The 27,924-nt window shown below is 41.9% G+C and overlaps 1 protein-coding gene and 1 long non-coding RNA gene across 5 annotated transcripts; one reads left to right on the forward strand and one right to left on the reverse strand.

Moving 5' to 3' along the window:
- Positions 1-52: 52 nt before the first annotated feature.
- Positions 53-27,378, forward strand: ACOX1 (acyl-CoA oxidase 1). Of its 4 annotated transcripts, none has more exons than XM_083598179.1 (15): positions 114-397; positions 2,203-2,362; positions 8,348-8,508; positions 12,607-12,767; positions 17,202-17,309; positions 17,762-17,881; positions 18,350-18,465; positions 19,558-19,727; positions 20,058-20,220; positions 20,896-21,086; positions 21,511-21,690; positions 23,502-23,607; positions 23,702-23,845; positions 24,909-25,115; positions 25,656-27,378. In XM_083598179.1, the coding sequence occupies exons 3-15, from the start codon at positions 8,444-8,446 to the stop codon at positions 25,704-25,706; spliced, it is 1,782 nt and encodes a 593-aa protein (XP_083454305.1). In that variant the 5' UTR covers positions 114-397; positions 2,203-2,362; positions 8,348-8,443; the 3' UTR covers positions 25,707-27,378. The 4 variants fall into 4 exon arrangements, with proteins under 4 accessions (XP_083454303.1, XP_083454304.1, XP_083454305.1 ...); XM_083598180.1 differs by having other exon boundaries at positions 310-397; positions 8,348-12,297; positions 12,345-12,767; XM_083598177.1 differs by lacking the exon at positions 8,348-8,508 and having other exon boundaries at positions 53-397.
- On the reverse strand, positions 14,792-17,195 carry LOC310755462. Its single transcript, XR_014544362.1, has 2 exons — positions 16,225-17,195; positions 14,792-15,685 (listed from the first exon to the last, which is right to left on the reverse strand). It is a non-coding gene; the product is annotated as an uncharacterized lncRNA (long non-coding RNA).
- Positions 27,379-27,924: the final 546 nt, after the last annotated feature.

Consider the following 27,924-nt stretch of genomic DNA (forward strand, 5'->3'; position numbering starts at 1 on the left):
CGCCCATCAGAGGGAGGGCTGAAGAGCGAGGCCACGCCTCTCCCAGCGTCACGTGGCCCGGAAGGCCGCTCGCCCGGGGTGGAAATCCGCCTGCGTCACGTGCCGACCGGGTGGGCGTGGCGGGGTTGCCCCGTCCGGAAGCTTTGGCCGCCAACCTTTCTTTACCCGCCGCTGCCGCCGCCGCCGCGCTACTTGTTCTTCTTCTTCCCTCGCCGTCCGCCACCTTCCTTAGTCTGCTGGCGCCGGAGCGCACCCTTCGCCATGGCAGCCGCGGCGGCGACGACGACCATGAACCCGGACCTGCGCAAAGAGCGCGAGGGGGCTTCCTTTGACACGGAGAAGCTCACCAACGTCTTGGACGGAGGCGCGGAGCGGACCCGGCGCCGCAAGGAGATCGGTGAGAGGAGCCGCTTTGGGTGGGTCGGGAGAGCGGCGGCGGCTGCTGCCATTCTGGCTCCGGGAGGTGGGGGGTTTAGTAGGGTGGTGGCGCGCCTCCTTTTCCTCCTCCTCTGTGTGCAGCTACTACTACCTGGCGGTGGTAATTTGGTTCGTTATCAAATTTGGGGTGTCCTCCGCGCCCCGCGATTCCACAAATCCTTCTCTCTTCAGATTGTGCCATTGCAACTTGTCTCGTTTGGAACGCGTCTCGGCAAGCCTGAACCCTCTTCAGGCAGAGACCAATTAAAACGATACCGTAGTAATTAAGCATTAACTGCAACCTCAGAGATTAAATACCAACCGTTCATTTTCACGCCAAAAAGGAAAAAATAATAATAAACGGCGCAGCACCTAGGAGAAATAGACCGTTCAAAGATGTTGTTAAAAAGAAAAGATTTAAAAGGCATTGGAGGGAGAGAAACAAAGTATACACCTGCTGCGGAGATGCTCCTAATGTAGTTGCCCGGTGAGTCTGGTTGCCGTAGGCATTCCCTAAGCGGATGCAGTTGTTAAAAACTAGATTTATATACTGTGTGAATAGGTACCTGTTCTGAACAAGGGTGCTTCCCTCACCTTTGTTTTTAGACGGTTGTCTGTGTGATCTCTGCTGCATGCAGTTTTTCTAAGTGCTTGCATTTAAATAACTATTTTAATTTTAAAAGAACGTGTCCACTTAATGGGGCATTTCTAATAAAATCTGACTAGTGGCTTGATGGTACAAGGTAACTTCCTATGTTCTTGTCTAAATGTTGCACAACAGAATTCTAACACCCACTCCCATCCCTACCTATGTTCCTGGGTGGGGTGGTGGATTAGGGTAATGTCTAGGTTTCTCTCCTCTGGTGTCTGCTGATGGAGAGAACCACTAGTGGTGAAAGCATTCCCTTGCAAAACAGGCCCTGGATTTTCCCATATGGGTGGTAAGGTACCACCAATGGTAGAGTGTAGAAATTCCCAGAACAAGGTGTTGTGGGGTGCTGGTGTCTTTGGATCCTCAAGGGACTTGATTGCCGGGTCCCTTGGCAACACTAGGTTGAACCTGTGTAGGAAATAGTTTTATTCAGCTCCTGCAGGCAAAAGCCAACAGTCTTCAGATGCAGCAGCAAATCCACTGCTCCACTTCTTCCAGTGTCCTGATTTGGATTGCTCTGGTAGCCTACTATTGTTACTAACCAGTGAGTTCAGTGAGGTGACATTTCAACCATGGCTCTCCTAGGTTGCAACTCATTCTCCTAGCCATGGTGCTGTGCTGTAATTGTGAATAGGAAAGCAGGAAGCCATCCCAGATTTACCCAATACATTTGGTTTCATAAGGAGACTAAGCAGAGGGAGAATGTGGCAGGTGGCACCTGGGAGATACCAGTTGCTACATTCTCCTGAATTCTTGCCTTTTCTAAGGGCATGTAAGGGCACTTCATTTGCTTTCTATGCTTGTTGCATCTTTTGAATTTTGTTAATTATTATACCCCCAGTGCCATCCTTATAATCTTTAACACAGTTTGGAGTTGTCTTATGGTCTTTTCCATGTTAGGATGTACAAAGATGGCCTGCTGATGGTAGCAATGGTGATAGCAAGCTGCCCAAACACAACAGATGCATGCCCCACTATTTGTGCCACTCAAAGCAATTTCTCACCTTTATGTCTTGAAGTTGTCAACAGTTTATCAGTAGTGAAGCCACAACATAGAACCAGCCTTATATCTTTTTTTTTTAAAGGAATATGTCTTGATTTAGCACTAAATTTCTCTTTTGTCTTCTCTACAGAAGCACTTGTGACAAACGACCCAGACTTCAAGCACAGTGATGTAAATTTCCTCTCCCGCAGCCAGCGCTATGAAGTTGCTATCAGGAAGAGCGCTCTTATGGTGATGAAGCTAAGAGAATATGGAATTGCAGATCCTGATGAGATCTACTGGTTTAAAAGGTACAGAAATCCAGTGCAAGGCACATAAAATAGCAGGTGCTCCTGTAAAGACAAGGGCAGTTGTTCTTCATTCTGTCATGGATTGAAAGGTTAAGGACACTGGAAAGTCATCAGAAGTTGTCAGCTGATTGTAATGATTATCTGAGTAAAACCTCCTGGAATTGATATGCAACTTCATGCTCATTTTGATAAGGCAACATTTCCTAAGGCTATAAAAATAGTCCTTTTTACATTCTAACCATGAATAATGTCAAACTGTAAGCTACTGAAGGTGGGGAGCTACTTGCCAAAGTATCGGTATGAATCTAGACTGCAGATAAAGCTATTAAGTTAGCAGTATAACTGTAAGATACTTTTTATTTCCTTGACCACATCTTCCTCCACTAAGGCCTTTTCATGTTGAAGTAGATTGGAAAGGGTTAAGCATTCTTTTAATCTACATTAGATGATTGGGCACTATTGAAGTTCCAAAGATGAAGTTTACAACATGGAAGACTGCCAGCTTGCTGTGAACTTAATCGTGCAGAGTGTTACATGACTTTTGAACCCATGAAATTAACTTGGTTTAATCATTGTTAGCTAGATGTTGTTGTTTTTTATTCCTCTTTGAAGATTGCTGAGCAGGATTGCAAGTCTTTCCTCTGAAATAGTTTATTCTCGTTGGAACTGTTGATGTCAAATGGGTTGCTCTGGCCTACTCAAACTTCCATTTTAAAAACTCTGGGAAGGATGACCTTGCTATGATGTTGCAATGTGCACGTGCTAGTTGTTTCATACAGCTGGTTACTGTTTCCAAAAGAAACAAATCTCTCAAGTAAAGTAGTGTTGGCCAATTATTCTTGCAATTGTGTCGCAAGCCAACTTAAAAGTATTTTATTGTGCCTCTCTAGCATAAACATAGCTCCTTTTTGCCTTGGTTGGAATCCCCACCCCCGGTTTTGTGAGACAGGGTACAGTCAGAAATTCAGCACTGGACAGGTAGGCAGGAGTGCAGGCCTGACCTGCTCAGAGCCAGGTCTGTCGACTTCTGTCCAGAAGTTCAGCAACACCTTGCACTGCAGGCTGCCTGCCTCAGAAGTGGCAGCTGACTGGCAGATCAACCAACTATAATTTAAGAAGCAATAAAAGTGTCAAAGTGCTGAGATCCTGCGAGATAGAACCACATTTTTTTGTGCTGACCTTGCTTCTGGCCCAGTTTGGACCTTGTTTAATTTGCCACATTTGCAGTAAGGAAGATACTTCTCTCTAGACCAGAGTGGTGAGACTCTGCTGTGTTTCTGGCATGCTACAGTTCACTTTCTTGGAGTTAGTGCCTTGTGAAACTTGTAACTCCAGCATGATTTCTGTTAATCCCTCTCCTGTGCTTGCGGCATAATTTATTCTAAAGGGTATGATCTGATCAGATGTGTCAAGTGAAAGAACTTTCATTTCTTTCTGCCCTGCTATTCTGCATCAGTTCTATATGTAGAATGGCGTCTGGAGTTTAGAGATACTAGGAAATCATTAATACAAGTTGCTAAATAAATAAAAAAACTACATTGCTGTGCAATATAGTACCTTCTTACATTGATGTGCTATAATCTGAATTCTGTTCTATTGAGTAACATACTAATTTGTACTGCTTTTGAAGCACTCCTGTTTTATGAATCGGGTAGCTAACACTACCCCTTTAAAGTTTAAACCTTAAACTATTGAATGACGCAGCTACTTATATCTGTGGGCAAAAGCTTTTCTCCCCCTGCCCCCTGTGCTTATGTAATTGTGACGGGGCAGGTTGAAGTTCAGTACACGGGCAGAAGTCAAGTGGGTGGAGCTTGGTTTCCTTTTTACCAGTTAATAACAGGCTTGGTCCTGTTTGTGGGATAAAGCATAAGGCAGATAGCCTGCCTGGGATATTGCTATTTGATCTGCTCTCTGACATTGAAACTTCTCACTCACTCTTTTTTCCCCGCATTTTAAGCATTGTAATAAGAGACGAAAAGTAGTTTAGAAATCCAAACCCATTATTTTGCCTAGCCACAGAATCTTTTTAGCAGCAGTAGGAACTTAGTGCGTCTCTTCTCTCTCCCCTTAAAAAATAAATCTTCTCTCTTCCCCTGAAAATGCATAATCGGTGTTTTGTTTTGTTTGGGGCTCAGGAAATGGATTAGCTGAGCTCACTAGTTAGGCATGTTCATTCTGCTCAGCTCCCTCTCCCAGCCCTTAGTTCATCTCTTCCCTTCCCAGTGCCTAAAAAGGTAAAGGTACCCCTGCCCGTACGGGCCAGTCGTGACCGACTCTGGGGTTGCGCGCCCATCTCGCTTAAGAGACCGGGGGCCAGCGCTGTCCGAGGACACTTCCCGGTCACGTGGCCAGCGTGACGAAGCTGCTCTGGCAAGCCTGCACCAGCGCAGCACACGGAAACGCCGTTTACCTTCCCGCTATAAAGCGGTACCTATTTATCTACTTGCACTTAAGGGTGCTATCGAACTGCTAGGTGCGCAGGAGCTGGGACCGAACGACGGGAGCTCACCCTGCTGCGGGGATTCGAACCGCCAACCATACGATCGGCAAGTCCTAGGCGCTGAGGTTTTACCCACAGCGCCACCCACATCCCAGTCCCAGTGCCTATGCATCTTCTATTGTCACAATTTCCTGTGCAGGAACCACCACCAACACCAAAATCAAGTAAGCCATCTAGTTGTCTAGTTGATATACTTGAGACTGTTCCTAATCTTCCACCCAAATCCTCCCATTCTGTATGACTAGTGCAACTGCATTCAGAATATTATATATACAGTACTTTAGAATGCCACATATAACATGATAGCGGTTGAAATGCCTTTATTAGGAATGGCATTTTGTAGCACAATCCTAACCACGTCTAGTCAGAAGTAAGTCCTACTGAACTTAATTGTCCATACTCCCAGGTACGTTCTACATCCACTTATCTTGTGTATTTTCTTAAGTACAAAAAAAGAAGGTAAGTCAGTATGTCATGTGACAGTGTGAGTAACTCATCTGTTTAGCTTTGGGCCCAGGAGGAATTGTCAGGTGACTAACTGAAAGGGCTTGTATTACATTACATACCCAACTGAATTATTACTGTGGCAAAGTTAACTGTTTGAAAGGGCAGTGTGGCCAAAGTCATCAGTTGGTCCCACTGTTTCAAGCCAAATGCCGATTCAAAAAGCTGCTGAATTAACTTATCAGCAGGGCAGCGCTTGCACCTTCTCAGTCTAATCTCATAAGATAAATTGCTGGATGCTCATCTTTTGGGTTTTTTTTGTACAGCAGCCAGATTATGCAAGAGATTACACTTTGCCTCTTTGCTTCTTTCATCATAAGGCTTTGGTGTAGCTTACTATTTTCCCACAGCTCATTATGTGGGTGGCTGTGAAAATAGTAAAATATTTCTTTTCTCACCCTCTTTTCTCCCCACCCTACCCTTTGGGGCTTCTAGTAGCTTGGAGAACTAAGATGATCATCTTTAAACAGAATAAACAAGAAGGTAGAACAAAATGGCATCTAGTGTTGTTATTTTTCCCCTGCTTGCAATCCAAATTATTTTGATAAAAGGAATTCCTGATAGCAGATAAAAAGATGAGAGTTTCCAATCCTTTAACATTATGGCAGCTTTTTCACTTGTCCAGAAAAGGGAATGTCTTCTTCTGTTTCAAGAGTTCTTCACATCCTGCAGAATGTTGAATATGAAATCAAAAGTGCTGTTCAGTGAAGGAGAAATGCATTCAAGTGCCTTCTGCTAATAACCAAAGTTTAGAGAGCACACAATATCATTTTTCACCCCACTTGTTCCTACATTAAGAAAAACGTTAGGAGGTGGACATTTTCTAATCAAGTGGACTGAACAACTAATGTTGCCCTCTATGAAATAGATGATCAAACTAACTACTATTTCTCTCCTTGTAATAGATGGCCATTGCTGGTTGCCCAGTTGTGGTGGGCTATACATGAAAATTTGTATCAAACCATTCTCTTATTTTGATAGAGGCCTTGATTCCTTAGGGTTGTACTATGTAAAATTGTATCCAAGTCATTATGGAAAACACACAAGTTGAGGTTTTTATTTTCACGTTGAGGTGTCTGGAGGGCCTATTTATATCCTTTAACAAATTTTACTCCCAGGCGAGCAGCAAGTGTGTAACATATATAAGCACCTGCCCTTTAACGATAACATCTGCTCTTTAATGACTTTATAGCATTTTCACCCCGCTCGCCCTTGCTGTTCAGCTGACAAGGTTTCCAGAGCAGCTGATATGAAATCAACAATGACATAAAAACAATCTAAAGCTGTGTGAGATCTTTAAAATTGCCTATTTAAGATGGTGGCAATGATGGCATTTTGTGTCATGATCATTATCCCCGCCTGCTCATAGGACAGCTGGTTCTACCATACTCTGTAGGAAGGAGGAGCCCAGGTCCAAGTGGTGATGTAGCTTTAGGCTGAGGTGGCAATGATTGCAGTTAATTTGATTTATTTGTTGCTGGCTTGCTCCTGGACTCTGTTCAAAGACCCGGTGTTCACCGCCTTTAAAGTTCTTAATGCTCTGTGGCCAGGATACTTAAGGCAGCTCTTTCATCCCTATTTACCTTACAACCACAAAGATCTGAGCATAAGAACCTTCTGGCAATCCTCCCATCTGTTCTACTGGTATCCAATGCTAAACCTACCTTTTCAGCAGCAGGCATGAGTAAGCTTAGAAATTTACTTCACAGCATGGTGTGACAGGTTTACTAGCATAACTCTTAATTCTGAGGGGGGGAGGGCAATTAACTATATATTGTAACTAGTGTCCTGATGGTTACCTTGATACCTGAACTTCACTTTCATTTCCCCTCTCCTTATAGTTTTATTTGTACTGTTAAAAAATGTTTAATTGTACTCTGCTTTGAGAGTTTGGCAAGATTAAAAATAACCAAAATAAATAACACGAAGCCTGGTCACACACTTAGCAGAATATTCAACTTCCCTTTCCCTTTCTGAAGCAGCTTATCTCAAAGTATGAAGTGCAGTCTAGGTGTCCTTGGCAGGATGAAAACGAAACACTTAAGTGGTATCAAACTAAATGATTCTACTAGGACACAGACTTTTAGCTGGGCAGTGGAACTTCCCTCTCACCTTGCACCCCATAAATTTGCGCTGGAGGGGTAGGGGAAACTCCTAGAACAGATTTAGGGGGCATATAGGGAGAGAAGTGGTGGAGATGTTTCATTCGGCAGTTCTTGTACAAGAGGAACTGTTTAGTTGGATAGTGCCTGCTCACTCCAGTGAGTGGCGTTCTGCAAACTTACTCTGCTGAAGTGTCACAGTGGTGCAGACAAAACAATAGTAGTACAATCTAGTGCTGATTTATAAAAACAAACTTTCCGGTGGGAAGCTCAGTCTGCAAATTGACTGTCTGCCTTCAGCAACATGCCTTTTAACACTCCTTTGTAATGCTTGTTAAACCCTGTTTTCATGTTGCACCCACAGTCCTTGTCTTCCCATTTTCTTTGTCTTCAAATAGCCTTGTCAGCATAAACAGCATCCTGTATAAGCTCCAATGTTATTAAAGTAATAATTGCAAACTAGATGAGACAAAGCTTGATAATGCCAGAATTTGGGCTCTTCTGATGTATTTGAAGCTTTGACAGGGCTGGGGAGATTTGCCTTAAAACTTTGCTGTGGGGAGGAAGAAAGCTACGGTCAGGATTTTAAGAAATGCCTTGGCTGTTTAGGTGCGGATGGGTAGAAGCACCCTTTGTGCATGAATGGTATAGGTTTTGAATTTGATGTCACTGCATTTTATAAACTTTTTTTCATATACAGTAGTTCATTTATGCCTTTCCTGTTGTCATTACTGGTATATCTAAAATCTTTAAAAGTATGAAAAGGCTGGAAGATTTAGGGGGTATACGACTACGGAAAAATGGAGGGAGGAAAGCCTTGTTGGATTCTAGAAAAATAACAGCTACAACCTAATCTGCCATCTCTCTCTCCCATAGTGTGTGCATGGGTGCATCTGTTCTGCCTCTTGGTCTGCACTACAGCATGTTTACTCCCACCTTAGAGAACCAGTGCACTGTTGCCCAGCGAGAGAAATGGCTGCCTCTGGCCTCGCGGTTCCAGATAATTGGCACCTACGCTCAGACGGAAATGGGGCACGGTTAGTTCTTTCCAGAGACTTACGGGTGATCCTCTGCAGTGTAACTCCAGTCCGGCAGTGATTTTTAGGGTGAAATGGTTGCTTTAAAAAATACTGGAGTCAGAATTCAGTGCATCACCACTTCTGACTTTTCTGACAGTAACACTATATGCAAAGTTGTGCTCTTCACTCATTCAAAGGCACCTCCTTGCTGTTAGCTGGTTTTATATCCTTGTTCTCAGATCTTGTATATAATACTTCAGTTACTCAAAGTTGCTTCCTAGATTGCCGACAGTAGGCGTGAGTGAATTGTTCAATCAGCCTAGTTTTGTTTTGTTTTCATTGTGATGATGCCCAGGAACATTGCTGTAGTGTATCTCCAACATTCATCTCCACTTAAGCAGCTGCCTTAAGCTTATGTAATATGTAATAGATTGTACACGGCTCACATCCTATGTCCAAGTTACTTTGTTGTAAGTACTTGGATATATGATGTGAGTAGTGTACAAAAGTGTGAAGCCAAAAGTGAAGTATGGAGCAGGTGTATTCCTTCATGAGTATACCAAATGGCTAACTAGTGTACTTTTGGAGCAGGAAAAAATGTAGCATGTAAGGGCCTTGTAACACAGCCCTATGCTGGTCTGTTGGAGAAAATTAGTTGGCAGTAGAAAAAGCTTCTAGATCCTTTGCGTGTTTTGTGTTAGCAGCCTTATATTTTAGATACAGCTCTTCTGCTGAAATCAGTAATTCAATATCTGCCACCCCCAAAGCAGTCAGGCAAGATGAAGAATCAGGCAAGATGAAGAACGGTTTTCAGGCCTTTCTGTGCATGAAGGAGGGCAAAGTTCTGGCCAGCATCCAAATGCAGCTAATACTTGTTGGATTAAGCATATCATTTCAATTTCATGAACCAGAAGAACACATCTCAAGAACAAGATGAACAGGACAAAAAACCCACATCAAGAATATGAATATTTTCTTTTCCCTTCTAGCCACTACTTTTCTGTGGTAGGTAGTTTTTAAAAAGCACTAATCTCTTATCACTTATGGGAGTATCCTGAGCTTATCAAAGCCCAATACTACTTTTATGACTTAGTCTGGATTGCTTGAATACTATACTTCCCTTTTAAAGAAGAAATGGAATCTTTCAAGAAGATGGAGAGTACATGGATGAGAATGAAAACCTCTGGTTCCTAATTCATAATCTTCAATCAAACCTGGAGAATGGTGTCTCAGTTGAGCTGGGTTATATGATGAATCTGCTGTTAACTATTTGAAGTCTTGCCTTTTGCAAATGAACATTCCGCATTGATATGGTATACTTCACATCACCATTTGAATTAACGGTACCGCCTCTCAAGCAAATTGTTTAAAGGCCAGAAGCTGCAAAATGAATGGAACATCCTGTGAATAAGCAAATCATTGTCACACTCGTTTGTCTACCCCTTCCCTTGAGACCTTGTCTGTGGATGTGATTATTTATTTATTTTTGCATGCTGTGTTTTACTACTTTCCCTGTCTCTGTGTTGATGTGTAATACTTGTTGTATTCTGTCAACTAACCAGTGTCTTGATGATGATTCAGTCGTGCTGTCACCATCGATTGTTGTGTGTGGTGGTGGGGCAGTGCAGTTCCCGCTTAACATTTCAGATGATGATTCTTCAATAGCATGTGTGTTCTAGGATTACAACTGTTGGGTGGTGGATGACTTGCTGAACCTGCATTGCATTAGGATGGAGGCACTACTTAAAACAATAATCTGCGCTGGGGCTGGTGTGGCAAGAACTTGATTTTTAGGGGAAATCTCTCTACAGGTAATATTCCAGCATTCTTCAATGGTGCATGTGAAGTAAACTCTTCCAGACGTTTTAGATGAACAAAATGCCCAAATTTTAAAATCCTGGTATTTTTGCATTAGCTATAGGTTTGCTAGTCCAAGTGAGAATGGAACTCTTCATTTGGTTGCTGGATCCCTGCTCCAAATGGCAGCTCTGGACCCTTTACCATTTTGCTACTTCAGCCTGCGCTCCATTTTTCTTCTCCTGTGTGGTGCCCTGGCGTATTGGAGCTCCACTTGCATAAACAGAGGCGATGAAGCAGCTCTATGCTTTAGAGTGGAAACCTGCATGATTGCTTCACTTGTAAAATTACAACACTGAACATTGCTGTCTAAAAATTGACTTTTCTATTTCCTCTACTGTAGAGAGGTGTCTGTCCCCAATAGACGGAGACACTACATGCCAGTCTTTTTAATACTGTTCTCTTTTTTTCAACTGCAAAGGCAGCCACACATATATAACTTGCTATGGATTAATAATGTAGTAGGTTGTTGCACTATCCCCATAGTGTTGGAAGGGATTGGTTAACTTTATGATTAGCAAACTCCTAACCGTCCCTCAACTCAGTGGTATGTGAAGCTAGGGCATGTTGTACTCAGTTTTAATGCTGGTATTAACAATACAGTTAGTACATGCCATTGTAGGATGTACATCCTTAGTTGTGGTTCAGGTTTCACTAGCATGAGAAAATTGCCACACAATTAGCTTAAAACATCTTGATGCGCTTATAATAAATAAAGTACCGTCGTACTCCCATGAGTCCCATCCAACATGGCCAATGGCCAGGGATTATGGAAGCTGTAGTCCAGAACATCTGGGGACACCATGTGGAAAATGTTGTGAATTGCTTTGCAGTGGAAAAGTAGGCTAAAAATATAAATATATAAGTGGGATCTGAAACAAAGTATTGCTGTGTGACGTGCTCCCTGGTTAGGATTCCAGGCGTTCCATTCACCCTCCCACCTGTGTTGCCAGTCCTCTCCCACCCCAACAGTCAGTATTTTGTTTCAGTTGAGCATGCTCTGTCCTCACTGAACTCTTTGGGGATTTCACAATTTTTTTAAGCCTTTCTGCAAGAGAGAGGGAGAGAGATTTAGGAATCTCAGTTCCCCCAAGCCTACTGATGCCTTCTTCATGGCTGGCACTGTTTTAACTATACAGCAGAAGTGCTCCTAACCTGAATATATAAAATATAGGGGATAATAAATAGTACTTTGAGTTTTCAGAGGGCTTTACACCCATTACTGCAGTACTCCCTGCAGAAACCCTGTGAACTAAGCCGGTTTTCATTTCCATGTCGCAGATGGGATGTTGTGTGTGTGAAAGAATAATGGCTTGTTTAAGGTCCTCTAGTGAGTACAGTACATGGCAGAGGTAAGATCTTCACCAGGGTTGATTTTGCTCACATTTCTAGTCACTGCACCATTTAATGCAACAGGTGAAATGAGCACTGCACATCAAGGTGTGTTGGACCAGGTGCTGGTATAGGAATACCTAAAGTATATAATGCTGCCTTCTGGATCAGAACATTATGGAGCTTAAGTATGGTGACTGGATTATCATAAGGAAGCATGTTTTGTTGCGTTTTGGGTGACCTTTGCTGGTGATGGCTCACTGGTTATAAATGTTGGCTGTTGATACAAAGCTATGGAGCTGTTCACTAGCTTTGATTGCTGATTCAGAGCACCATACTTTTCTGGATGGATAGTCTCCAACAAATTGGAGTAAAAGAAAATAAAACAGTTTACAAACAGGTTTGCTTTGAACAAGAGTAAACCAGTTTGGATTTTATGACTACACTCCCCACCACCCCCGGAACATGAATTGGGTAAGGATGGATTGCTGTCAACCCAATGTAAAACATTCCTTATCTAATTTGCTCCCAAGCCATTCCAGTTGTAAGACAGGCGGCTATTTTATATTCAGTGTTTTATTCATTTTAAATACACTTCCAAGAGGCAAAGAGGACCTGGTAAAATTTTCTGGCTAGTTCTGTGATAAAACACTGCCTCCTATAAGCCACAAAAGGGGGCTGCGCTCTCTCTTGCCCTCCTGCCGCAATAGGATTGGAAGATCATCTTCACCCTTGGGTCCTATAATTGACATTAATATTAGTGGGCCTTGGGAAAAGAATGATGCTCTGGTAAAAGTGTGCTTTCTAAATTCTTTATTCATATAAAATTATTTTTGTCTTCCCCCCCTCCAATCTGCACCTCTAATCTCACCTGCTTCAATCCTGTAACACCCCTTCACATTCCCTTCCCTCGGCATTTCTTCACAGCTCTGCTCACCACGGACGACCTGAGCCTCTGGACCTCCACCTGGGCATGTTCCTACCTACCCTCTTAACCCAGGCAACCCAAGAACAGCAGGATCGCTTCTTCATGCCTGCTTGGAACTTGGAGATCATTGGCACATATGCCCAGACAGAGATGGGCCATGGTACAGTACTTTCAAGTCTTATTCGCAAGTGTAGTACAGCGGTACCTCGGGTTACAAACACTTCAGGTTACAAACTCCTCTAACCAAGAAGTAGTACCTCAGGTTGAGAACTTTGCCCCAGGATGAGAATGGAAATCGTGCGGCGGCAGCGGGAGGCCCCATTAGCAAAAGCACACCTCAAATTAAGAACCGTTTTGGGTTAAGAACGGACCTCCGGAACAAATTAAGTTTGTAACCTGAGGGTACCACTGTATTTCTGAGTAAGAGATGTTGAGCAAAAGGCATGGGGGCATTTTCCCTTCCAGTCTAGGATTCGTCAGACTGTCTGATTCACAGCCAAGGAGTTCCCTCTATATGAAATCCAGACACGTCTTCGTTTTTCTCACATGAGCATATACATTTGTTGAGAATACATACATCAACTTTCAGATTACATGTTATGATTGCATATGTGAGTTTGCACAAAGCAATATCAATGATTCAGCAAATAATCTTGAGCAAGAAACGTGAATTTTCTTTGACAAAGCCGTCTTTACTTTAAATCACAGTTCAAAAGTGATCTGAGAGAGAGAGATGCATCTTTCCTAACAGTCCTGTATCATCATCATCAACAACAACAGCAACTTTTAAACTTAGATGCTTTTGTAGGAAACATATTGGCTTTTCAAGCAGTAGGTTCACCACATCTAAATAGGATAATGGCTTTTGCAGTAACAGCTAGAATCCCCCTTTGGTGGACTCTTCTACTCAATGTAGCCTCTAATTTAAATAAACTTTGTTGTAGCTCTTGTGTGTTTGACAAAATCCTGGCTTCTGCATCCTTGTAAGGCTTCCCAGTTAACTAGAGACATTTCAGCTTTTAGTACAAACTGAAACCAGGAGTTCATAGGCTTTTGATACCAACACAATATGAAGATACAGCAAAAGGATATTAATCCAGATCCATTCTCTTTTGTGAGATACCATGTATCTACACCTAAGGAAAAGGAAACCACCTCTCCAGTTTTTGAAGTATCATTGGAAACTTCCAAATGGTAAATGTTCATGTTGGTGTGGCACATTGCAAGATACTACTTAAGCTTCTAATTTTAAGGTTATGGTGTGTCAATGTTTCTGGGTGTGTTTGAGGGCTCTCTTGTTTTCCTCAATGAGAGGCTGCAATTACGCAAAGTGCTCTCAATGTGCAAGGTGTGGTGATCTCTAGCACATGGCACCTCAGTCAGTCTCCAGGCCCATCTGAGCTTTGCCCTACTTGACGTTTTCTTCTTGAAGATGGGAAAACCAAGTTTCATTGAGATGCTAAAACAACAGATCATTTTCTCCTTATTTAGGAACTGGCCCAAGAAATTGCTTATGCTCGGTGTTCATTGGGCCTTTCCTGCTAGCAGTGGTCCTCATCAGTTGTTAGATGATTCTTCCCCCCCCCCCCCCTTATTTAGCAAGTTAGCTTTGCTTCTGGCTAGAAAGCCTAGAATTTACTCTTCAGCGGCACTAGGAAAGTCCAGCTTCTTTTTGCAGACAGTGTCCAAAACAATTTAAGTCATCTAAATAGCTTCCAGTTTCCCCACACTCCCCCTAAGTGACAGAAAGCATATTATTTTTGGCGTTCCAGTTAAAAACTTCAAGATTAGTAATTCTCCTGGTCCCCTCTGCATTTCGGCAGAGAAGGCTACTGATGCTCAAAAGGCAAGAGGCCTAGTAATTTGTATTCAGAAAATCAAAATCTGTAAGGAATTAGACTATTAATTCCTCCATTTCTTTAAATTAGATAATGAGAGATAGAGCTAATGTATAGCTCGCTTTTTATATTAAATTGTAGAATTTCAGTGGCATAGAATAGGGGAAAGTTGTTTCACAGTTTACATAGGTTTCCCTGCTTGCTCACTTTTAGATATTTTTTACATGTCAGAGCATTCCAATAAGAGTCTGTCTGCAAGCCTATACTAAACAGATTGTTTGTAAGCTATTAGATGTGCTGGGACAGGTAAGGCCATCAGAAGATAGATGCCTGCATCTCTCCCTCTCTTTCTTTCTCTCAGGCTCAGATGTGGGAACATTTATCTTCTAAAGGCCTCTGAGGCAGATGGTTCTTTCATTTTGATAGAATGGGAAAAAATGAGCATGATTGTCAACCATAACCAAAGGCAGAACTGGGCCCAAGTCTAAATTTAGGTCAGTGTTTGATAATTAAAGACTGCAGAGGGCCAGTCAACCAAGCAGAGGGCCTTCTTAGCAGTGGCGCCCTCTCTGTGGAATGCCCTGCCATCAGATGTCAGGGAGATAAAGAATTACACAACTTTTAGGAAACATTTGAAGGCAGCCCTGTCCAGGGAAGTTTTTTATGTCTGGCATTTTATTATTTTATATTTTGCTGGAAGTCGCCCGGAGTGTCTGGGGAAACCCAACCAGATGGGCAGGGTATAAACAATAAAATTGTTATAAGTATTATTAATACTATTATTTATTCATGGACACATCTCACTGCTGCAACTAGTGGTTGAGCACATTCCCTTTTTTAAATGCTAAAAGCTGGAGGGGTGTATCTATAGTTTTGCTCTAGAACAGGCTAGCAAACAAGGGTCCCCAGTTCCCATCAGTCTCAGCCAACATGGCCAATTGTCATGGGTTATGGGAGTTGTAGTCCAGCAGCTGGTGATACCATGATGTCTAACCAGGCTCTGGACTTCACAATTTGCTGTGCAATTGGCCAAATACATATCTCAGTGTCTTGTTCAGCATTACCATGCATCTGCGTCAAGTTTTGAAAAAAAGTACCATGTATACCTTAAATGCGCTCTGACTCTTTTGAAAACCAAATCCTTCACAACTTTCTCAGAACCTAGAAAGCACAATCCGCCTATATCCGATTCAAGGAACTCATATTGCCATGAAATAACCCAGTTTGGGTCACCTGGAACCTGTCAGCATCGCCCTTGAGCCAGTGCCACGAACTGGACTCATCTACTTCAGCCCTGACTGGGCTAGGCGAGCTGGGTAGCACTTCCAGAGACCACCTTCTGCACAGGAACAGGTCAAAGCGCTGTGGACTCACAGCTTAGAGTTGTGAGCACCGGATTCACTCCAACAAGAAGACAGTCGTCGCACAGCAGAGTATAGCAGAGTATAAACGACTCGGAGAGCAGCTCTGTAGAATATCTTTATTCTATCTACAACTATTATACAACTATATACAGAGCTTAATGAGGTCTAAGCATAAATGAATGCTGCACTACACTGAGTGTCTGTAGCTGCTCTTAGCAGCAACCTTATCTCTACACACAATCTCTAACACTCAGTCTCTCTCTCTCCGACACACTGACTGACTGACTGACTGACTGACTGATGTGGTGCTGGAGCTGAATAAGTAGAGAGCAGAAAACCGCCCCTCCTCTCTGGAGAATCAGCAGAGATCATCAGGAGATTCTTGGATATGGGAGGGGTGAAATCTCCTCAGAACCTTCAATGGAAGCTCAGTTGCTATTTTGACATAAGCAGCCTTCAATTCCTCCATTTCCTTGAGCCACGAGAGACAGACCACAACACCTGTTAGGCTTCATTGCTTACTTTGAAAATGATGTGTGTCCAGCAACAGCTATGAAGAAGATGATGGCTGTGGGGAAGAAAATCAAAATGAAAATCAGCATGGTTGAAGCAGTTGTTGAAGATTTCAGCCTGTGAGGATTTTCGTGCAATGCACAAGCAGAATAGCCATTCTGTCAGCAGGACTTTTTGTTCTTAGCATAGCACAGCAGCTCTATCCATCAAGTTGACATGCTGGTCAAAAATGTTGCACAACTGCTGGTGCACACTTAACATTGCAACACAAACAGGTGCACAGATAATGAATTGGGAAATGAGCTTTTATTAAGATGCATGTTGAAGATTACAGGTACAACTGTGCCCATCACTTGCACAACAATGGAACTCTCCTACTTCTTTCCCTGTCATTATGTTGGATCACTCAGTATCTGGATTTGAGAAAATACTTTCCTCACATGAATGGTGATGATCGGGAGCAGAATTCAATTATTGTGCTTCTCTCTTTAATTCACCTTATCAGGTACTTACGTTTTACACTCTGCACACATGCTTTAGTGACAAGTAAGCAAGAAGTCCTGAACAGTGAAAACCTCTTGGCTGTAAAACCAGTGAGCTTTCAGGATGGAGGTGCCTAAAAGTGGAATGATCTAGTTTGCAATCTTTTATTGGTGCTGTGATCAAAGGAAGAGTGGCATACTTCCTGCTATTCACACATGCAGTTTATTTTGTAATGTGTCATCTACTTCCCATTGTGTAACTATAATTTGCAATAAATGTTCTGCTTTTGCATTACCTATATAGTTGCATTGCCTCTGGAGTTCACTGAAAAAAATGTATGTGTCCATGTTGTTGTAACCTGTGACTGTTGAAATAAGATGTGCTACGTGTCTACAGGAACTCACCTCCGAGGACTGGAAACCACAGCTACCTATGATCCTGCTACCCAGGAATTTATCCTAAATAGTCCAACTGTGACTTCTATTAAATGGTGGCCAGGTGGATGTAAGTGAATTATTTCAACTTTGAAGCTAAAGAAGGAATTTTCTCCTCATGTAGTCAAATATTTTATAAGAGGGTGAAGTCAGTTAATGTTTTAAAAATACAACTCTGTACACACACAGAGAAACATTTTTTATTTTGTTTTAGGGCCAGATTGTGAAACCAACATTTTAAAATTAACTACCACACATGAATAAATGTTTTTGTTATAGCACTACTGCTTTTCTCATGTTAGAGGAAGTGCTGTTACGTTGGAAAGGCTTGGTCAGTTTTAATTTATGATTTTGGGAAACTCATTTTTCATTATTGGGGCAGAACTCGATTACATTTATATTTTTAAAAGTCTTGTGAATGCATTAAACAAAGCCACTATTTAGCAATCTAAATTGGGTGCTTCTGGAACTGTATAGTGAAGTTTCCAATTGTTTACATTTATTTTCCTTCCCTCCCTGCAGTGGGTAAAACATCAAACCATGCCATCGTTTTGGCTCAGCTTTACACCCAAGGCAAATGTCATGGCTTACATGCTTTCATTGTTCCGATACGTCAGTTGGGGACTCATGAGCCATTGCCAGGTATGGGCATCCTATTTGGGAGAATGGGATAATGCCTTATTAGTCACTTTCTAGCTATGTAGTATGCTGTAACTCAGGGGTTGCTAATTCATGACCTGTGGGCCATATGCAAAGGGGTTTCTTTTTTTAGAGGTGGAAAAGCATAATAATTGCCATTAAAAGTGTATTATACAAATTATTGTTCCTATGAGTCCTGTTACCTTAATACAAAAATGTTTTTTGTATCCCCAAGATCTCCAGAATTTCTCCTTTTACTTTTTTTAAAAATTAATTTAATGAATGATAAAGGGTGTAAAAATAATGTGGAAAAGGTGGTGAGGAAAGTCTTTTTGAAGACACACTTCAGCTCTTTGAGACTTGTAGGTGGTTAATATTGTGGCGGAAGGTATTTCTATTAATGCCTCATTTTAGCTTTGCATTAAAACTCTGCCTCTTTTCCTTATCCTTCCATTATAACATGTTTGTTAGGTATAACTGTTGGTGATATTGGACCAAAATTTGGTTATGATGAAATGGATAACGGTTACTTAAAAATGGACAACTTTCGCATTCCTCGGGAAAACATGCTTATGAAACATGCCAAGGTAAATCATTATGTTCTCTTTGCTTTTTTTGTATTGATTTGTGGAATTACCAGTTATTTTAGCCAACTCTAAAGAGACTGTTCCATGTGGAGGCATACTAAGGTTACTTTGGCTAGATGTTAGAAGGATATGTTTTTAAGAGGTAGCTGACTACTTTGTACTCAAAAGCAGCCGTCTGTAAATTGGTCTTCAAGGAAGAACAATCAAGTCTCCATTTAAGATTAGCCCTGTTATCTCTGGCTAGAGAGTTTGGAGTTCTAGGGTTCTACTAATCCATTTGCCATTCTTGGATAGCTCCCTAGAAGCTTTCCCAGAAGTGTGTCAAAGTTCAGTACACTGTGATTATGTAAGACAACTGAGCTCATAAACAATTTGGTATTGGTAACATTCCTGATCTTCCAATCCCTGTGAAATGAATTCAGTATCTGGATGGGCAGGGTAGTTATCAGACTCTTAATTTTCTGCTCCAACCTACTTCTCCATTCGTAGCTGGCCTCTGTTTTGCATAATAGGTATATGATAAATAATGTTATCAGTTAATCTAAATTTTGTTGCTTGGATCATATTACCTTTTTGGCCACCAGGCTGACAATGTCACTGGATAAGCCGCATGTGCTCAGGCAGGAAGCAATTAAAAGTGCTGAACATGGGGATCTTTTTATACAAATGCACAAACTATGTTTTAAATAAAGTCAATAAACAAAGCCAAGTATAGAATGACAGAGTCTTTGAGGTAGGTCTAATGACTGAATACCTGTCTGGACATATATTTTGAGTGCCCCTGTGACAAAGCACTTGTGAAACTCTTAAAAAGGTATACAGTGGTACCTCGGGTCAAGTACTTAATTCGTTCCGGAGGTCCGTTCTTAACCTGAAACTGTTCTTAACCTGAAGCACCACTTTAGCTAATGGGGCCTCCTGCTGCCGCTGCGCTGCTACTGCACGATTTCTGTTCTCATCCTGAAGCAAAGTTCTTAACCTGAAGCACTATTTCTGGGTTAGCGGAGTCTGTAACCTGAAGCGTATGTAACCTGAGGTACCACTGTATGTGTATGAACATGCATTTCAGATTAGTGAACTCTGTCCTTCTAGGTTGAACCAGATGGCACTTACGTGAAACCTCTTAATGCCAAGTTGACATATGGAACCATGGTATTCATACGATCAATTATTGTTGGGGATGCTGCTCGCTCTTTGGCCAGAGCTTGCACAATCGCCATTCGCTACAGTGCAGTGAGGCACCAGTCTGAACTGAAGCCAGGGTAAGAAGCACCGCTGCTGGATGAGAGTTCCTGACTCCTGTGGTGAAATTCTTGATTAGTGTCCCCAGCACTGTGGGCAGCCTAAAACCCTTAGCATCCCCTGAGCTTTTACCTTTTCTCACCTGGTAAACATCCTGTGACACCTAGTCTCTAGCCCTGCTTCCACACATATAGTTTTCCCAATCCGTATGTCCTTTCTGCTGATCTGATTTTCAGTCACATCTGTCAACTCTTCAAGAATATTTAGTATATTTAACCTTCTGCCTTTTAACCACTTTATTAAAATTTAAATAAATGTGCATGTAACTCTTTGTTTGCTTTCCGCTGCAGTGAGCCAGAACCTCAGATCTTGGATTATCAGACGCAGCAGTACAAACTGTTCCCTCTTCTGGCAACGGCATATGCCTTCCACTTCGTGGGCGCCTACATGAAAGATACCTATCGGCGTATCACTGGGAATATCAATGACGGAGACCTGAGTGAGCTGCCAGAGGTAGTACTCTTGGTCTTATAAAGTGGGAAGCTGGGCAGTGGAGCCTCTTCTTTCAGTAAAGATCAGGTTGAAGGTGGCTCCTGGGAGGGAAGGGGCGGGGGTCAAAGGAAGGAGAGTGAGAGAAACATTACCAAGTGAATTCACAAAAATAAATGGCATTGCTTCAGTTCCAAGTATTGTCGCCTAGATACAAATAGAAAATGGGAAACTAAAACCTATACATATATAAATATTCAGATTGACTTTCCTCGTCTAAGAGGAGGATATTGTACCTGGAGTTTGCGGGAAGGGGGCCACAAGATAAATGTAATTCTGCTACTTCTCTCCCCCATTGTTCTCCAAAATGGTTGTAGAATATGTGCTGCAGCAAATCTTGCATTTGTATATTGTATATTTGTAAATTTGTATATTTGTATATTTGTATATGGGTCACAAGTACTTTTCAACAACAGCGGTAATAGTTACTGGGCCTGGGGATCCCAGGGGAAAAGGAAATCTAGCTAATATCATCCTAGGCATTTGAAACATGTGGGCTCCCCCCAGTCAGTTTTAAGGCTTTATCTTCCTACCTTCCCACCATTGAAGTCTGGGTGGGGGTGTTAATGTTGCAGTAAATGACAAACCTGTCAGAAGTATTATAGATAACTTGGTTCTTAACTTCTACTTCTTCCCCAGCTGCATGCGTTATCTGCAGGGCTAAAGGCTTTCAGTTCCTGGATTGCCAATGCAGGCATTGAGGAATGTCGAATGGCGTGTGGTGGGCATGGCTACTCCCGCTGTAGTGGCCTACCTGACATTTATGTCAATTTCACCCCCTCCTGCACATATGAAGGAGAGAACACAGTAATGATGCTGCAGACGGCACGGTGAGTGATGCAGCTTTTCGCTTGTAGCTTGACTTGTTGCATGTCTTTAGTCATCTCTTTAAGAGGGACTTGGCATAGCTCTAAGGAAATCGCCCTTTCAGTGCAAACATTTCTGGTTTCCTGAAGGAATGATTACCCCTCTCCTCCCCTTGTGCCAGGAAGATACAGAAAATACAAGAGTCACGTCAGTCCAAGAACAAAACTCTAGAATGTGCAGCTTCCAGCCTTATCAATGTTTTATTGGCAAGAGAGGTGCAAATGACACTGATTATTATCATGTTGCCTTCCTTCCTGTTTGTACTCTGCATGTGGCTTTCTCCCATTCTTCACATGACTACCAATTGAAATCAGTTTGTAAGTTGTTTTAAACTGCAATCAGCCAAGTAATGTAGTGTGCATTTGTTTGTTTTATTTTGGCATCCAGGTTCCTTGTCAAAAGCTATACCCAAGTTAGTTCTGGACAGCTAGTGAGTGGCATGATGTCCTACCTGAATGACCTACCAGGGCTACGCATTCAGCCCCAGCAGGTGGCTGCTAGACCCACAGCAGTGCATATCAACAATCCGTCTAGTTTGGTGGAGGCATATAAACTGAGAGCTTCTAGGTAAGTTATATAAAAAGTGCATAAAGTGGATCATAGTAACACTGTTGATTTCTTGAAATCGAAGAATGACATGTTGTTGTCTTTAAATTAAAAACAAAAACAAAAACTTGCCCATCTCAGGACACTTGTTTTGACAATCTCACACTTGCTTGGTGTGCAGTGAGTCTTGCTTATCTCTGCTGCTGTCTTCCAAACATGAAAATGCCTCTTCCAGGATGGGCAATGCTGTGATCTGTATGGGAACAGGAGAGAACGTGCTAACAGCTACGGAGCTGTGTAGGGTGCAGTAACACTGGAAAGGGTTTCGCCACTGTGGTAGAACCTCTCGGTAAAATGTAATTAGAAATGCCCTAGGAACAAGCTAGGGGAGAGAAACTGGACAGGAATATCTAGTATAGTTGATAAGATGCCCTGCTGATCAAGTTGAATAGATAAAAGAATGCATGGTGGGTGGAGTACTGGCAGAGAAGGATTCCCCATCTAGAAAGGGATTGGCTGCAAGTGGACGAAGATAAACGCCACCATCCTACCTGGGAGATGGTGGTGGTGGGGAATTCCTTTTTCATAGTCACTCAGAAGTGAATGTTTCTGCTCCCTGAGAAATCACAGCATTGTTACGTTGCAAACCAGGATACTGTCAGTGCTTACCAGGTCTTAAAATAGCACCCTTGCTATCATAGCATGTATCAGAGTATAAATCGCAAAATTTCTATCTATGGCTACTGAACCTTTCCCCTAATTACTTGACACAAATAGCTGGGATTCCAAAGGGGAAAAAGAAAAACATAATGTGCAGCCAACTTGCAACATTGCTTTTACTAGTTCGCAGAATGGCATACGTAATTTGCAGCCCGTGACTTGTAGAATAAACAAACATGCTGGTCTTGACGGTGTTCCACATAAGTGCAAAAGTTAAAATTGTGCTGCACAGTGTAGCAAAACGACCTGTGCAACAGGATAGAAATTCCTATGTGGACAGAGATGAGCGGAAATGAGCATGGCCACTGAGTGAATGGGGAAGTACATGAGCACAGCACATCACATCACCGTCACTTCAGAGAGCTTATTTTCATTCTGCTTTAAACCACCTGAGAGCAGTATTGGATGGTGAATGGGTGCTCCAATATTTTTATTTATTTTTTTGGAATATTTTATAATATTATAAGAACAACATATAATCAAATACAGTTTTCCCCTAACCCCCCCCAAACAGTCCCAACGACGTCCATGTAATTACATTAGTAATATAATCAAATAAAAAATATTTCTACAGTTGCTGGTTTAAAAAATATAATTCCACATGCTGCCATGTGTCTTAGGTGGTTTAAATGCATGTTCTTTCTTTGATGCATATGTAATAAAGGAGGACCACATTATGTAAAAGTTATGTAGTTTCTCACGTTGTTTTCTTTCATGTACCCTTTCTGTTAACTTTTCCATCAAAATTAATTCCCAGATATAAGCATACCAAACTTCATATAGGTTCACGTTTAATGTCCTCCAGTGTCTCGCAACAGCAAGACGTGATGCAGTTGTAAGATGCACAATTAAGTCTTTGTCTCTCCAATATTAAGAGTGAGATTTATCTGCTTAAAGTCTACCCCAAATTCATGTTTGATATCTTCTAGGTAGATTTGGGCAAGTACTTGAATGTATAATTTTGGGGGCTTGTGGTCATGACATTTGTTGTTGCTTGTACCAGCTCCTAGGTTCTCTTAGTGTTACATTTAATGGGCTTGAAAGTTCACTCTGACAACTGTTGGTTTGTTGCTACTTTGAATAAGCTGTGTTAATGTCCTTCCTTGGTACAGGCTGGTTGAATTTGCTGCAAAGAATTTGCAAGCTGAACTGAACCGTAGAAAGAACAAGGAGGATGCTTGGAACCGGACTTCCGTTGATCTAGTGCGAGCATCTGAGGTTAGTAGAACCACTCAAATACTACTTTTGGAAGCCTGTTGACTGCCCCACAGAAACCTGAATTCTCACTTGTCCATTAAATATTCTGTTTTAGGCCCACTGTCACTATGTGGTGGTCAAGCTATTTACAGCAAAGCTTTCAGAAATTGGTGACCCAGCTGTTCGTGCTGTCCTTAACAACTTGTGTCTGCTGTATGCACTCTGTGGGATCAATAAGCACAGTGGAGACTTTTTGCAGGTCAGTGACTGAATTCTATCTTGAGCCAAAATGCTCTTCTCTGTTGTTAATTTAATAATAATAATAATAATAATAATAATAATAATAATAATAATTTATTATTTATACCCCACCCATCTGGCTGGGCTTCCCCAGCCACTCTGGGCACCTTCCAAAAAAAATATTAAAATACTGTAATACATCAAACATTAAAAGCTTCCCTAAACAGGGCTGCCTTCAGATGTCTCCTAAAGGTCTGGTAGTTGTTGTTCTCTTTGACATCTGGTGGGAGGGCGTTCCACAGGGAGGGCGCCACTAAAAAAGGGAGGGCGGGGAGAAGAACCACCTATCTGAGGCAGCTAGAATTAAACAGTTCTTGGTGCGGGGAGGGGGGGAACCTTTGGGTGACGTTTTGGCAATGGAGCTAAAGGCAAGATGGGTGGTTTTGGATAAAGCAGGCCATACTTTGAAGTGGGAATTTTCATGTATGTTTGCAAAGCAGAGGTGGTTTAGGGGAGCATACAAATAGGTATGACGACAGATCTGGGAAAGATCTCCGCTCTAGAGAACTGCCTTCCAGAGTACACAGTACTGGGCTGGGTGAACTCTGTCTAAGGCAGCTTCCCACATTCATAGCAGGGAAAGCCATACAAGTATGATAACTTGTAAGTATGACAGGAGGGAGGGAGATGCTCATTTCCAAACATACTATCATCCTTTACTTAGTATTTAGGTCCTGGTCAGCCTTTAGCTAGCTTGGGCTTCACATTAGCTTAATATCCCCCAGTATTAATTGGAAGACAATTTTTTGTGCCAGGAATCTGTGTGCGTGTGTATAAATATTACACACAAATAAAATCATTCTGTAAAAATTACTAGCCTACACTTCTTTTTTACTAGCATGAAAAGAAGCTAATAGCCTGTTTCCATGGCAGCTGCAGAGGAGGTTGGCATGCCTGCCAACCTGATTCTTGACAGCTTTATATTCACCTGTGTAATCTTGCCCTTCATGGGCGATTCATACTGTAGCTGCAAACCACAAAGTGCTTGGATCTGTAAAACTGTGGATTCCTTTTTGTCTCAGGGAGGCATTTTGACAGATGCACAGATAATTCAGGTGAACCAGCGCGTGAAGGAGCTCTTGGCATTAATCCGTCCCAATGCAGTCGCTCTAGTGGATTCGTTTGACTTCCATGACAACGTTCTTGGATCTGTGCTTGGCCGATATGATGGTAACGTCTATGAAAACATGTTTGAGTGGTCAAAGAAATCACCACTAAATAAAACACAGGTCAGTAAATATTTTATTCCCTTCCCTAGTATATCTACCAATTGTGAGGCGCAGTAAGAAATGCAGAGTTATCAAACAATGGTTTGAAAAGAAAATCCTGAGGTAAAATTGTGACCTTTTTCTATGGTTAATATAGTGATGCAGGCCTCTTGGGGTTAGTAAAAATATTTTAAAGTTGCCCCAGGTTGCTTGAGTTGTGCACCCTGAATTAAGGAAACTACAAGGTTCACATCCTAACTAAACCACAAAACATCATGATTGGGGTAGATAGGTGGGCCCTCTTATTTCTTCTCATTTTTCTACTTCTACCAAACATCCAAACTCTGACTTAAAAAGGATCCTAGGCCTTGTTTCACTGTCATGTGTAGTAGTAATTGATATGGTGCTATTACCATTACAGTAGTGATAAGCTGTGCATGTATATTCTGAAGTACTCAAAAGGTTTGCAGCTCTGTGAGGGAGCTGCATGGTTCTTGCAGCACGAGAGACGTTAACTTTAAACCAAACACTTAATAACAACTTATCTTGTTACTTCTACAGGTCCATGAATCTTTTCACAAGCACCTGAAGCCAATGCAAGCCAAACTGTGATGGCGTTTGCTGCTCTTAATGCACTGTTCTCCAGTTCCTGGAAATGATGTCATTTGCCCTATGAGCACTTGAATCACTTGGCAAATCCAAACAGTCATAGGGTAGTTACTAATTGTAGCCTTTCTTCCCAATTTTTAATAAATTTTGAAAGGATTAGAGTGGGGGGAACACAGGATTATAAAAGTGCAATTGTAATTATGCTCAGAAACTAACCTTTTTAATGATTCAAAAAAAGCTTTACAGATTGGTGTGAAGTGTCAATTTGTGAAGCAGTTTAAACTGCTGCAGAGGCCTGCATCATCTATAGCAGAATATTCACTACTAAGTAGTTAATGGAGGTAGCTGCTGGGGAGCAACAGCTTCTCGTCTGGAAACTCCTTTAAAGCTCAATATAGTATTGCACACCTTGTCAGCATTTATACCCAACACAGGTGAGAATTGTCGGAATCCTCCACATTTATTCTACTTTAGTGAGGTCTCCAAAAGTCTTGTCAGGAACTGGGCTTTGAGGACCTGGTCAGGAATATTTTGTGTTCATCATAGCTTCCATACTTTTGTGTACCAGTAATAAACTCCTGTCATCATGGGTTCAGACTCTCAGCAGGAGTCGTCATCATCTTGTTTGTTTGTGTGACACAGTGCTTTCCCAGACAGCAGCTAGGAGTTCATCTCCCTCTTTCTCTAGAGCTGTAAATCATAACACATCACCCATACAACTGCCTCTAAGGCACAGAAGTGTGTTCTGTCTCCCGCTATTACTATTTGTTTGTAGTGCTGCCTTTCATCTAGGACTGTGGTAACAAGGAATGGAAAAATGTCAAGGTTCCCTGCTCTTGAGTCTAGAAAGTAATAATGGGAATACTTTTACCTTTGCAGTTCTTAAAATTTTACACAGTTTCTGATCTGTAAAGCTTTTAATGTGCAACTAGCTGAGAGAGGAAACCTCCTTCACCCCACTTGCCCCATTTGACCTGAAAGGTGAGCAAGATCACAGTCTCTGAAACACTTTAAGAGGGAATGATTTGTGCCCTGCATTTTAATGAATCATAGACTTGATGGGAATATGGTCCAAACTTCAATGATGGACAGAAGTCTTGTCAGCCTACCTACACAATCTGGATCTCGGGGTACCGTAGAGAACAAGAGTACCCAGTAAGGTGCCTTTAGACTAAGTAACTCCAGGTTACTATACTGTTAGCAGGCTAACATTTTAGTATTGTACAGAAATATGAAATCAGCGTGACTAAAAATTGTGGCAAAATGGTTGGATTCTGCCTTGTTAATATTATCCTGGCACATCAAGATTTAAAGATCATCAACTGAGGAACTTTGAGTTGCCTTCAATTATGTGAAATTGTGTAAGGGGTTAAAACTGGAATTTCAGAGTTGATTCTTGGACCAATCTGATGCCCCCCATTCAAGAGCTGAACCTACTGCAAGGCTATCCTCACACAACCTTCAAGCAGAAGCACTGTATATTTGAACTGAATACTGATTGTAAAATTTATGTTAATGTCTAGCTGCTGAATCATTCCATCTAACATACCTAATTACTGTACTGTTAACAATGTGCATACTGTGTGCTTCCAGTACCTTGCTGATTGAAAAATGATGCAGTTGGAGAACACCTTATGTACCCTTAATAAATAAATTCATTTTAAAACAGTAAAAATACTTTTGTGTGTATGATTGTGTCTTTTCATTCATGTAAAGCACCAGAAGCAAGGGAAGTGGGGAAGATGTAATGAACACTGCTTTAAAGGTAGAAGTATTTAGGAAGACATTTATTTGGAAATAGAAGTTGGCTTGCTTAAGCCCTGTGGTTCTCTTCATTACTTTCAGCATAGTCTTGAGGAAAACTCTGCTGGCTTCAGACATCCCTGAATGCCAAAGACACAGTGAGGAGGATGGCTATCTTCCAACACAGTCTCCCAGGCACCAATGGCTTCCGCCTGGCAGCTTCATCCCTGACTTCCACCTATGAATATCCACTGGTTCATCCATTCACTTTGCACCTGAAAGGTGACTTCTGCCACCCCATGAACATGTAATTCCCATGCCATGTCTGAAGGGCGACATATGTGTGCACGCACACATATGCCATTCACCTCAACCACATTCAAAACTTTCCATTCATACAAGATACGTAAATGTATAGAATGAATTGAGTGGTATTAAAAGGATATGCAGAAGGGGGGGGGGGAGGAACCATGGAGGG

This window comes from Podarcis filfolensis (genome assembly GCF_964270895.1).
Source record: "Podarcis filfolensis genome assembly, chromosome: 2".
Taxonomy (NCBI): Eukaryota; Metazoa; Chordata; class Lepidosauria; order Squamata; family Lacertidae; genus Podarcis; species Podarcis filfolensis.

Excerpts from the sequence above, each read along its gene's own strand:
- ACOX1 (XM_083598177.1), top strand. The coding sequence starts at position 262 with ATGGCAGCCGCGGCGGCGACGACGACCATGAACCCGGACCTGCGCAAA. Across the intron at positions 21,691-23,501 it reads TATAAACTGAGAGCTTCTAG|GCTGGTTGAATTTGCTGCAA; the intron begins GTAAGTTATATA and ends TCCTTGGTACAG. Across the intron at positions 23,846-24,908 it reads ACAGTGGAGACTTTTTGCAG|GGAGGCATTTTGACAGATGC; the intron begins GTCAGTGACTGA and ends TTTTTGTCTCAG.